The sequence below is a fragment of the Apostichopus japonicus genome, chromosome 15 (assembly GCF_037975245.1).
Source record: "Apostichopus japonicus isolate 1M-3 chromosome 15, ASM3797524v1, whole genome shotgun sequence".
Classification (NCBI taxonomy): Eukaryota; Metazoa; Echinodermata; class Holothuroidea; order Aspidochirotida; family Stichopodidae; genus Apostichopus; species Apostichopus japonicus.
The window spans coordinates 2,395,490-2,408,266 of record NC_092575.1 but is presented as its reverse complement, the minus strand read 5'-3'; the positions used below and the strand labels follow the sequence as shown (position 1 = coordinate 2,408,266).

General features: G+C 37.4%; 2 protein-coding genes across 9 annotated transcripts in view; one reads left to right on the top strand and one right to left on the bottom strand.

Annotated features, from left to right (window-relative positions):
- LOC139981619 (UNC5C-like protein) overlaps window positions 1-12,695 on the bottom strand; it is a 42,541-nt gene extending 29,846 nt beyond the window's left edge. The window contains exons 1-2 of one of the 8 annotated variants that reach the window (XR_011797896.1): window positions 9,922-10,689; window positions 9,344-9,403 (exon numbers count right to left, since the gene is read on the bottom strand). The gene's annotated coding sequence lies outside the window, so the exon portion shown is untranslated. Of the gene's footprint in view, window positions 1-9,339; window positions 9,404-9,921; window positions 10,690-12,405 lie in introns of those variants that run through there. The other 7 variants (XR_011797897.1, XM_071994144.1, XM_071994140.1 and 4 more) reach the window with 7 other exon arrangements.
- Window positions 3,170-7,928, top strand: LOC139981621 (uncharacterized). The gene is made up of 2 exons (XM_071994148.1): window positions 3,170-5,739; window positions 6,136-7,928. Exons 1-2 carry the CDS (start codon window positions 5,517-5,519, stop codon window positions 6,558-6,560), a joined length of 648 nt encoding a protein of 215 aa, XP_071850249.1. The 5' UTR covers window positions 3,170-5,516; the 3' UTR covers window positions 6,561-7,928.
- Window positions 12,696-12,777: the final 82 nt, after the last annotated feature.

Sequence of the window (12,777 nt, the reverse complement as noted above, 5' to 3'; positions counted from 1 at the left end):
ATAGTACTTTACTTGGACACACTAATCCTCTAAAACTATACACAGACAAAGTAAAGGATTAACTAAGAAAATTTACTTGTTATGGGGTACGTGGAATATCTTTAAATTGGACTTCCTTAAGTGATCGTTATCACTTAGTGTTGTATGATGGTGTAAGCTCATCTGGTATTTGTTGCAATATTGGCATTCCACAAGGGTCCATTTTAGGACCACTACTTTTTATTACGTATATAAATGATATTTACATGTCTTCTCATACGGTTTCCTTTATTATTTTTGCTGATGACACTTCTGTTTTTATGCAAGATAATCATTTAGAGATTAATGCTCTTCAAAATATCAGTAATGAATGATTCAAAATTTCTGACTGGCTAAAATCTAATAGATTGTCACTTAAAGGGTGTGAAGACTCGCGCAAAAAGAAACTCTAATGCCGGTAATCTGACCTAGTTTCGAATGAGGTGAAACGGAAGTGTTAGCCACCACCATCGATCCCAGAAAATACGCACACCTTGCTACCGTCAGTAATTAGACACTAGTTAGTGCACAGTCTGTACATAGGGTTGTGGTCAATACCCATAGCACAATGCACAAACAATTCAGAGATGGACATCTCAGGTCCAGCTAAAGATAACAAGGTACCACATTTCATTACTGTCTGCATTTTATAGCGACAAGAGAAAAACTTCACTTGCAAGCAACAGAAAGGTAACTTTTACAAGATGGTAGCACGCTGTTTGGGGCGAGTCTTCAATGCCTTTACTAAGGTAAAAGAACATTAATGGTGTTTGGAAACCAATTTTGTTGTGATTTACACAAAACTCTCAGTAATACTTGAAAGAGTGCGTATTAACGCATCTGATTATGCTAAATTTCTAGGATTGTATATTGATTCAAAACTAAACTGGGAAAAACATGTTTCTATCCTCAGCATAAAGGTTGCATATATGCAAGTAGTACAATAAATAAGTTGAAAATATTCTTACCTAAACTATTTTTCAAAACATTTTATCGCAAGTTAATTGAGCAATTTAAACAGGGTCCACGACACTGGACCACGCCCCCCTCCCTCCCCCAATAATTTTCATATCAACGATCTCCATGTGAGAATGGTATCTCCCCTCCCTTCCTCCCCCCACATTGAACATTGGTCTGACTCGTGCCCTTAAGTCCCCTCACATCACCTCCCAAATCCCCAAAATAGATGTGTCCCTGCTTTATAGGCTAACAAACTTAAAACACCATGTCGGTTCAGTTCTAGCGTAGGTCACCTGGTGACATATTTCTTCTAGAGTAGAACATAGATCACATGATCACAGTGATACTCATATAGGCTGAAAGCATTTACAAACAGCAGAGAACAGCACAGTATCACTGACAAAAACTAGGAGTGTAATTAGCTCAGTGGTTAACGCCGGTGCCTTTCAATCCTAAGGTTCGAGTCACTTCCAGATTAATGTATGTCGTCCAGTTACAGAGTTGTTGACAATTAACAATTCATAATCATGGACGTTAAATATGAATGTAAGAGACTGACTTCGGTCAGCTTGCGGCTTTGATAAGCCAATGCTCAGGCTTCTTTGCGAGTTCCTGCTTGCAGGAGGATCTAAAATACATACATACACAAAACAAATACAGACTACCTTTAATACCGTATTTCTTGGTGCTATGGTGCTTGCAAATACAGACTACCTTAATAACCTTATTTCTTGGTGCTATGGTGCTTATTTTCACAATTTTGAAGCAGTTTCTACCTGGTCACTTAATATTTTAGTGACGGAATGTGAACAACCATAGAACTGTTCCCCACTCCCCCCCCCCCCCCCCGGGAAGAAATTAAGCTGGTACGATCAAGTGTCAACGATATCTCTAAAGAAGGGAGAACTTGCTCCATGCACATGTGCCTTGATCCACACACATGCTCACTGGTACATTGTAGAACACATGTAAACTCTTTCTAGGGTTGTCATAACTTAATCACTCCAATTTGTGGTCTCTACACTACGGGTAGGTGGTTAACTGCATTCTTTTGCCCTATACAGCATTTCATATCTACTTTAGTATTGCATGCCTTTTGCAAGTTCACACGATAAATTCCAAGCAATATGTTAGTAAATGATGGCATTATTTGCTCTCCAGGGATCATGTACACCTTCAAGGATGGTACCATTCAAATATATCTAAAAGGTGCTTTGATCAATTTTGTGAACTCTAACTACGGATTGCTTGGAAGTAGTAAATGGGCCATTCCACACTAATGGGGTACTTATGTATGTTACTGCAAAGCCTTGTTGGAAATCGGTCTACAAAGCTTCCTGGCAGTCACAAACTGCATGGTTTGAAGTATTTGATGCCATACTTTAATATTGCAAAATAGTGTTAACAGCTGGAAGTCTTTATGTCAATTCATTGGTAATTATTTTTAAAAAAACTCTTTGCATGTCCCACCAATTTGTGCAAGGAATATGTGACACAGCATTAATGGAGATTTTTAATCCACTTGTTTTATGTTTTAGTTACAAAAATGACCAATGTAATGTATCATAATGATTAAAGAATTCAATCATCTGAATGCTGTTGTTGTCTTCTTTCTTGTCCAACTCGTGAAAATTGAGAAAATGATCACACAAAAATATATAAACGTTCGTAATTGACATCTGTCCTAACAGTTACGAGCGTAACTTGCCCCATGAGTAAAGTAATCTAAAAACATTTGGAGGAGATAAAATGTTGTGCCTTGTTACAACATCGTATCTCAGTAATGAACATGGTTTTGAGGGAGTTGAGCCTTCCAATCCCCCGGAAAACGACGGCCAAATTAGCTTTAAAAAAATCTGTCCAAGAGAGCTTACGTTCGAACGTACTTTTACATCACTTTTCACGGAAATCGCGCATGCGATCCTGTGAGTGTTTAGTATGATAAACATCCTTGGGCGCATGCGTATTTCAGAGAAAACAACAACCCTGGTCACCCACCGACTTTTAAAACCATGGAGGGAAGTTTGAGATCTGTCTTCTGAATCTCGGTAAGTTACGAGCGCAAGTCAAATTACGAGCGTTCGAAATCACTACCAATTTTACCGAAAATAAAGCACTTTGTAATGTGATCAAGGTATGGTTCAATGTAGAGACTTCTCACTCAGTAAGTGAAAGTTCTTACACCGCTAGGTGAGCGGATTCATAGATGCAGTTGCCGCCTTTGGTATAATTGCACTGCGTGAGACAGAAAACACAACTAATGCACGTAACTGCAGACAGATTGAGTCAATATGTCTGAAGTTACGAACGTTGGCAAAAGACCTCCATTATTCATTTAGTTCGATGTAAAGGTGCATGATAATACCATGAAACTTGCTAAATGTTTACTGGGCACGAATGTTCATCTCGCATTGGCATTGAAGTGCAATTTAATAGCAGTTTAGTTAAAATGAACTAGCCTAGGCCTACGTTCAAACGTAATTGTTGGTAGACAGATTTCAGATTCGGTCACTCGTGTGAACGTTAGCATGATTTCGGTATTTTGATGTATAATCTAATGTCGACGTACCGATGTAAATGAACTGAGTGCATACGATGATTCCGTAAATATAACGTTAACAATATTTCATTAAGCAAAGGTTAGGTTAGACCTGCATGCTAGGCTTCAATTGAAAAAGCTCACGTTCGAATCTAACTGTGGTAAGACATATTTGCCCAGTCGGTCTGTTTTACGAACGTTAGTATCTTCCCTGGTTGAGTACTAACTTAGGCCTACTAGCCTAACGTTAAGGGTAGCGTTATATTTTCGTGCAGATCTAGCCTAGGTTTTAAACAAATGCAGTACAGACAATTGACGATGCTTCATGTTTTATTACGTATTTTAATTTGCAACTAGGCCGACACGTAGGCGAAGCCTAACACTGGGTTTTCTCATTACTGATGCATGTAATGTGTAGGCTAGGCCTGCCTATGTCTAATTTAAAAATAAATAAATAAAAAAAATTTTGTTTATTCAACTCTCATTTTTAGTACAAACAAAAAACGACAATCAACATGTATCGTCTTGCTTTCTAATTAAAACTTACCATTGAGTTTGATCCGCGAGGACTGAAAATGGGCATGTTCATCGTAATTGCTTTAATGAGAAGAACCATCTATGGCCTAAAGAACCCACAGTGTATTTATTGTTCTCAGGGACAGGCTGGCCTAATTAGGGAGTTAGCCACCAAATGTCAGTATCTTGGGACCTCTTATTAAAAATTCTGGTGGTAGTTTTCATTGCAGCTTGCCCCTGATTCTGTATCTCAAAACAGTCTAATTCCATACACAACATTCTGCCATATTAAGGCAGCTTACAATATAATATATGCATGAGGTGCAGCTGTCTTTACACGTACTTACCTACAGGCTGCTTTTAATTATCATGTAAGCTCTAACTGTTATCAAACACAAATAACATCATTGGCAAATTCCAGTGGATGACAAATCTCTTTAATTTAAAAGCTTATGGAGGCAACAATTTCACCATTGAAATTGACACTCCTGTATTGAAGGTTTGAAACTTTCTTCTACCATACCATGGATTACAACTTTCTCCTGTATTTTGAAACAAACCAAGTTTTGTCTTTTCCTTAACTTCCATATTAAAATGGAAAATGTTACCTTATTTGCTCCAGGATATTTTGTTTTACAAATTATTCTCTTTTCAGGTAAGATGAGCCTGAAAATTCGCCTTCGTTCCTTAAACAGGACGGTACCTCAACTAGAGGATATTGAAGGACAACGAACAACTGGTTTTAGCAATGCAGCAATGTATGCGCAGGTATTGAGGCCGCATAAAAGCTGATCAGGAATGTTATGTTCAGTATCAAGCTAAAGAGACTGAGCGAGTGAAAGAATATCGTCAAACCCTGTCTCAGGAAGCGAGGATATGATACATGATACACATGCAGTTACCCACTTCTGTAAACTGACCTGCACACATCTGAAGGTGGAGGGGAAAGTGGAGTTTAACAGACTGATCCAGTTCACTGATGGGTGTGGTGCACAATACAAATCTCGCACAGGATTTGCTGACATCTCATTTGGAAACATAGATTTTGGCGTGCAAGTTGAGCGGCATTTCTTTGGCTCATTCCATGGAAAAAATCCATGTGATGGAGAGGGTGGGGGTGGTTAAAAATGCAGTCACAAGGTCAGTGAAGTCTGATGTCAACATCACCATTGATGAACCCTGGGAGTTCTATGACTTCTGCTCCAAAAATCTTGCTAAGGCACCAGTGAAACCAGATGGATCATGCAACCACTCTCGTCGTACTTTTTACTTAGTGAAGGAAGGTGATATACAGAGGGAAAGGCCAACCAGAACAAATGTTGACACTGTGGCTGGAACGCGAAAGTTGCATGCTGTAGCTGGGATCTCTCCATACTAATTGCACAAAAGGCGTCTTTCATGCTTCTGTTCACCCTGTCAGGATCTGAACTCAGTAGCACCGTGCATCAATCTGGAGTTTGTGAAGTCTTGGAGTGAATGCAAGATGTCTGCTAAAGGGATTTCATTTGAAGCAACTACTAGCAGTGATATGGAAGCTGCAGATGTAGGTCACGCTGAGATGGATGAGATTCCGGTCTGTACACTTGAGAGTGCAACTGATAATGCCACTGGAGCAACTGTGGGTAAATCATCATCTGAAAGATCTGAGACAGGGGACTTATCTGAAGTGGGTAATGCAGGTGGCATACTAACTTCCAACAAAGTGGGTCAGTCCCTTTTTACTTAAATTTTAAGTGCTAAGCAACATGACATTGAAAGAGATTTCCTTCTATTTGCAGAATCAAAAACAAAATGCATCAACAGAAGTGTTATGTTTGATGTTGCATATTCCAGTGTTTCTTTTCATGGGAAATGATATGTCACTTAACTTTATTAAGGGCCTTGATTTCATTGATTAGATTGAAACTCCTTATCAGTGAACTCTAATCAAACGTGAGGGTGGGGTGAGTCGTGGACTTTAAGTTCACTTCTTCGTGAAAAATGCTGGAATAGTTGTTATGGATTGCCCATACCATTTGGTTGGTCATTGCAGTCATCAAGATTGAAGACAGCCAGTGAATATTTCCTATTTAATTTTTTTTTGCTCTTTTCATAAATTACAGATTATGATGAATCTGAAGTTGTCCAGACACACTTGGATGTGTTGAATGAAAAGGTCTTAAAAGATCTCTTCTGTGATGTCTGCCTACCAGAGAACAAGCATGAGGCATTACTAAAACCACAGCAAAGAGGGATTGAAATTCGCCTTGAAGAGTATTATGCTGTCTTCTATGACAACGAATTCTATATTGGACGATTGCTTGAGAAAGATGGGGAGGAATATCTGTTTAAGTTTCTCCATAGAGTTCGCAGTGCATCTAAGATGTATGATTGGCCTATAAGGTCAGATTCTGAGAAGGTTTTAGGCAAATTCGTTATCGATGGACCCCTTACATTGGTGGGCAGTGGACCATTTTCTGTGCAAGAAATTGAAAATGTGGAGAAAGCATATGCTGAAATGAAAGCAATAACACAAGCTGAGCTGTAAAGTGGTAAAGCATAGTCTTTGTCCATTCCCATGCTAATCACATAATGCATATTTTGTATATATTTCAAAGTTTTAACAAGTACACTCTGGCTTTCCATCTAGCTAATTGTACTGTGTACAGTTTCAGTTGACAGCATCTATTCTGCAGGAATCTTAGATGTTTTAGGTTCTTGCTTGATTGCTTGTCTTCAATATACTGCATGCTTGACTATATGGGAAAGAGCAAAAAAGAAACCGTCAGATATGCTTGTGATAGTGTGTGCTTTCTTTTTAGCATTTTTTCTGAAAACATCTTCAAATTTATGTTTATTCCATTCCATGACATGTGAGGCTATCCCACTTCATCTGATACATTTCAGAAAGTTTGAAAAGTAAACATTTAATCATTAGCCAGTTTGATAAAAAAGTAAAAACAATTTATGGTTTTTCCTCTGTCCATGTTTCAAACATGATATTAGTGTACATATTGGTACATTTTAGTGTTGCATTGGTGCTAATATTGTTGGTATCTAACACCCTCTTGTAATTTGATATCTTTCCAATGGTATGCAAGTTTACTCTTTTAAAATTTCTGACAAACTGTATTCAAGTCTACAGCTTAACCATCCTTCCATTATATGAAATTTTAGGATTTTCACTATTCATATGCAATTTTGAAATTATTGAATTTTATAAATATTCAATTGTTAACTATTCAATTTTCAGTTCAACAATGCATTCAATGACCTACACTAGAGGTGTCAGTATTAGTAGTATCTTTTTAACTTTGCTAGATATATGCAATTAATCACATGCAAGCTTACAACTATTCATTCAACTATTTAATTTTTCTTTAATTAAAGTCTGACATTTACAATCTTAAACAGACCACTCTGGATATGTTGTTGTTTCCCACAGGATATGATAAATCATCACAATTTCATGATAATTACAAAGTACAGCAGCAAAGAAACAGCTACAAATGAGTGCCCAGATGTACATTCAATTGAAAATAATAATTTGTAATCCATAGAATTTCTGATGACAAATTAATGTGGAGATTGAAAAATATTCTGTCCTTGTTACGTACGTAAGACCCTGAACATGGTAACCATACATCCTACCTTTATGCAAGTCCATATCATTTTCTGCACTATAGCTTCTAGCAGTGGTTTTCATTAAGATGTGAGATATATTGTAACAAATACTCAGGGAAAAAAGGTACTTGTGGCACTAAAATTTGTTCTGTGCATAGGGAATGTTGAAATGCCCTCTCGTTGTATTATCAAAGATTCATATTTTTTCCAGTTTTTCACCCTTGGATCCATTTTGTCTTTGTTAATTGTTATAATTACAAAGTTTGCAATAAACAAAAACTGTTAAAACTCATGTACAATTGTTTTTTGTGGCCTGTTTATGCTCAGATATCTGTCCTTGTTACGTACGTAATACACGCCATATATTATACTTTGCTTGGCTGTCATTGCCAACCTTATCCAAAACTTATCTCATTGAGGGTATATACAGTTGCTATAGACTCTAGGTCATTACTCAAACCAAGTTTCATGCTTTCCCTATGACTTTTAATTTTCACCCACTATGTCACAAATTAGTACCCCATTAGTGTGGAATGGCCCAAATATGATTTTACAGGCCTGTTCAAAGAATCAGACAATTAGTATATACAGGGATGTGCCCAGGGTCGATTTCCTGAGTGCCGGGTATACTGATCGCAGTCCTGGGGATTTTCGATTTTTGAAGGTGCTCAGATGCCAAATGCTGGCACTTGTGTAGCTTTTTAAGCACATAAACAAGTACTAGTTTTGCTAACAATTTACATTTTTTAATTTTGTTTTTTGTGAAATTAATATTAATTTATATATAATAATAATTTATATTTGTACCTGGTAAAAGTTATTAGTTTGTTTCGAAGAGATTTTACAAGGGACCGATTGAGAGCCGTAAGTAATGTTTCTCGCATGCGTAACGGATGTATTATTAGTCTGTATGATTTTGGCATAGGCTAGGCCCAATTTATGTTAAATATATTGTTAGGAATGTCGGGATTTTAGATGAAAGTAGTGCTGGGCGGGATTCACGATTTTTAAGACAGTGCTGGGTGGTAATTTTTAGTGCTGGGCGGGGCCGCCCAGCGTACGTGGGCACATCCCTGTATATATATATATATATATACTGTATATATATATATACTGGGTCATACTTCACGTAGCCCTACAAAATTAACTATTTCTGTCACCGGGCGAAAAAGATTGAATACACTGATTTATCTCACAGCCAGAGTTAGAGTGCGGCTGATGAGTATAGAAAGGACAAGCCCAACCCCCTCTCTCCCTGCTCCCCCCCCCCACAGCATTCAGAAGAGAAGGGAAGGTGGCAATTAGCCGAAATGGACCTGACTATAGCACTCAAACTGTTGTTAGCTTTGAGCAGCATGCAGTACTAACAAAATAACTTTATTAGATGATACCTGCAGCATTAAAAACAAAATAAACAAGCAAATGCATTAACAAATATACACACTATAAGATAAGAATCATAATGGATATTGCAGTCTGCAGTTGTACATATATACATGCTAACCTTGCTAAATTAAAAGTCACTTTATATGTCATTGTAGCGGGCTGGGAAAAAAAAACTTCCCAAATTGTTTGAAAAAAAAGTTTAAACTAGAGACCTAAATATTTAATACCTCTACAAACCTTACAATAGTTTGAGCTAAAAAAAAATATGGTGAAGTTTTTAGTATGAATTCTTCCCAAACAAGATGAGTCAAACTTACTTACATTTCCCAGCCAGTTGGCTTTCTGCAAAAGTTGAGATTGTTCAAGAAAGTTAGACTGGAACTGCAATCCAAGGAGAGAAAAAAAAACAAAGAGACAAATTAAATTCGAGACAGGCACCAATAGTCACAAGGGTGTCAAGAGGTGACTGATTTTACGTTTTTTATTACAGCTGTCGGCCGGCCTGCAAAATCTTTATTACTCTGAAGTCTCTGATGCTGGTTACATCCTTGTACGAACAAGAGCGTGAAGGAATTCAGAACCACCAATGAGTCAATTTTCCTGATTATCAACATTACATCCCTGCAGAGGTTACTAGGATAATTCAACATGAAATTAATGGCATGAACTTCACCTCTGCACAATTTCCATTACTTTGATGGGAGAGAGCTATTGTACAGGCCCGTGTCAGTGGGAGGTTTCAAACACAAAATGAGTCAATTTCCATGACATCAACATTTGCTTCCTGCTGTAGTTTACATTACTCAACAGGAAAATAGTTAACACAATTTTAAGCATTCCCAGATTGTGCTGGGATTACAAAACAAAGACATCAAAAAAATATTTCAAAAAAAATTTACCTTAATAAAATGTAGTATATATAGAACACTTGTTTTTTTGTTTCCTTCTTTCTTTTTTAAACAGCACAACTTTCTTGCTCTGATTGGGAGTAGTACAGTAATTATACAGAACTGTATTTTAAGTGTCAGCGCAGAAATCCCAGATGAAAATGAACCTCAAACTTCTGAAATTTATCGACATACATTTGCTTCCTCTACCTGCTTAAATTGTCCAACAATGACAGTGATGGCAGCATCAGTCAACACAATTGTTCAGCGTCCATTTAATTCTGAAGGTCTCTCTGGAATTTCTCTATCAATTTTGTATAAATTTTTTACAACTGCTCCTTAAAAACCTGTTGACATACTACATTACTACCAGCCTTCCACTTCTGTGACTTCTAAATTTGACTGATGAAAAGTAAACATACATTTCCCTGCTGTGTTAAAACCAGTCCTATACACACAAAATATAACAACTTGGTCACAAGTTTGCCCTCTTAATATCTACTGGCATACCGCTTGTATCAACTCTATGCATTTCCCACTCAATATTTCATCAGAGGTAAAGTCCCCTTGTTATCTACAAATCCAAGTACACAGTTCATGGAACACCCTGTCACATGATTGGAGAAAAATTCCATTCTAAAAATAGCATATGATATAATCACCTGCAGGACATTTGTTCTGGTCTGTTTTTATTGTTGGTTTTTTTTTTTTTAATTCTTGAATACTCAGCTACTTATGCGTTTAAATGGGTATAGGTGCCTGGGAGCTGATTTCCATTCACCATTAAAGGCTGTTGCCAAAGATTTTACAATCGTCATTGTCAACTATAGTAGGTCACTTTCAATAAAGAACAGGCTGTTAGCCAGCACAACAAACCAACATTCAGCTGTATAGTAAAACGTACTACAATGATAAAATGGTCCACAGAATCATAAACATACAGAAAATTAACCAGTTCAACTTCTATATATTTACTGAATGAAGTAAAAAATATATATTTTACAATTTATTGATCGCAAGAGATGTTTTATTTGTTGCAATGATTTCATACCTAAAAGAGACTATATAATAGCTGAACATCGTCAATTCCAGGGAATAAAATTAATGTTGACATTTTGTATACCATTTTGCAGGTTTATGGAATTGCTTTCTCAGATAATACTGACAACTATAGTATGCTTCAGGGTACAATAACTATATTTTCTGTATCTTTGCCATTGTGTAGTATCAGGGCCCTAGCCAGAGTAACCGATTCGGGGGGGTGCACATCAATGCAGGAGGATCGCGGTCATGGGGGAGGGGGAGGGGTCGAAAGGGAGGGGGAGGGGTCGAAAGGGAGGGGGTGTCCCCATGGGCTTAAAACAAATAAAACAATCATTGATAAACAGACAGACAGACAAACAAAAAAGAACTTCCCATGTTATTGGTTCATGCAGGGGTCACGGTGTGCTCAGGAACATTTGAGTGCAGGGTGGATTTGTGCGACAGTGTGATACATGTCTTGGGGTGGAGGTCAAAGGGGGGGTGATCCCTTCCACTTTGACTTAGATTGCAAATGGTGCTTCCTCCTATTCTGCTGCTAAATTTTGTGCCAAGAATTCACCCATAATTTGGTAATGGTAAAATTTGTTAATTAATCATCAAAGATAGTGCCGGACGGAAACGTTTAAAGGACTGTATGTGGATCGAGAAACACATTAAAACACTTAATTTGTAGAACAAAAAATTTTCTGTGTCATATTACAGAATTTGATATATCTTGCTATTAAAAATATCAAAACAATTTTAACCACATAGATCTCTAAGTAAGAATAAATATTAGGCAGTACATATCATGGGTAATATTACGTATGATATGGCTTTATGGTCCAAACTTACAAACCCAAGTTAGCAAACCGAAACTTAATTCTGTGACTTCTAAGTTTGGGAGTTGAAGATGCCATTAGGGTAAGACTGAATTGTGGGAGAAATGGGATGGAGGAAAAGGGAGAGAAGGAGAGTTAGAAGGGTTTCACTCAACCTATTTGGACAAATGATCAATGTGTAACATACCTAGCCTAGATCTATAGTTCGTATCTCGGTTGCTCCCAGCTTATAGTTTTCCAGACAGTATTTTACATAAAAGAGAAGGCAAGAAGCTTGCAGCTCTTGAGATAAAGTTAGTCTAACCGAAGCTGGCATTTCAGCATTAAATCTCATTTGGTTGTATTATTCAATCTTCTGAGGGATGCTGCACACATACAGTGACATAGCATTATTTATACTAGTTAGTCCCATTATCCGACATTATGATTTGGCTAATGAGGGATTTAAAAATGAGCAATGATACATACTTCCTTTTTTAGCTTTGTTTTTTCTTCTTTTTTTATTCTGCGGCAGTTTCTTCGGTGTCTTATCGACCTCCGTATAGACTCCAAGCAATGGTTATGACTAAATTAACCTGTAATACAGTAGGCTAGCTATTGTCCTCATTTACACTTAGCCTAGCTACCTTACCGATTCTGTAGGCAGTATAGCCTGGATGGGCCTTTGCTGTCGGTGCGCCTAGGATCCGTCGATAGTGTGCAAGTTGCAGTATAGCTAGCCTACATTCAGAAGTATGTAGTCGAATAATACTTCACTGATATATTAACTTCCTTCTTAAATATCATCTCTCAATGTCAAATATATAAAATCCACCGGGTTTCCTTTCGTTTCAGACGAAGCGATCGTCGCTAATAAAGCATCAACATATCAACCCTGTCATGAAATGAAGTTGTCTAAGGTAAGCTATTGTGGCGGTGTATTTACACCAACTTGAACAAGAGCGCACGATTAGTAGTAAGTGTTTCCAACCAATTGAATTGGAGCATAAAGACTAGAAAACTG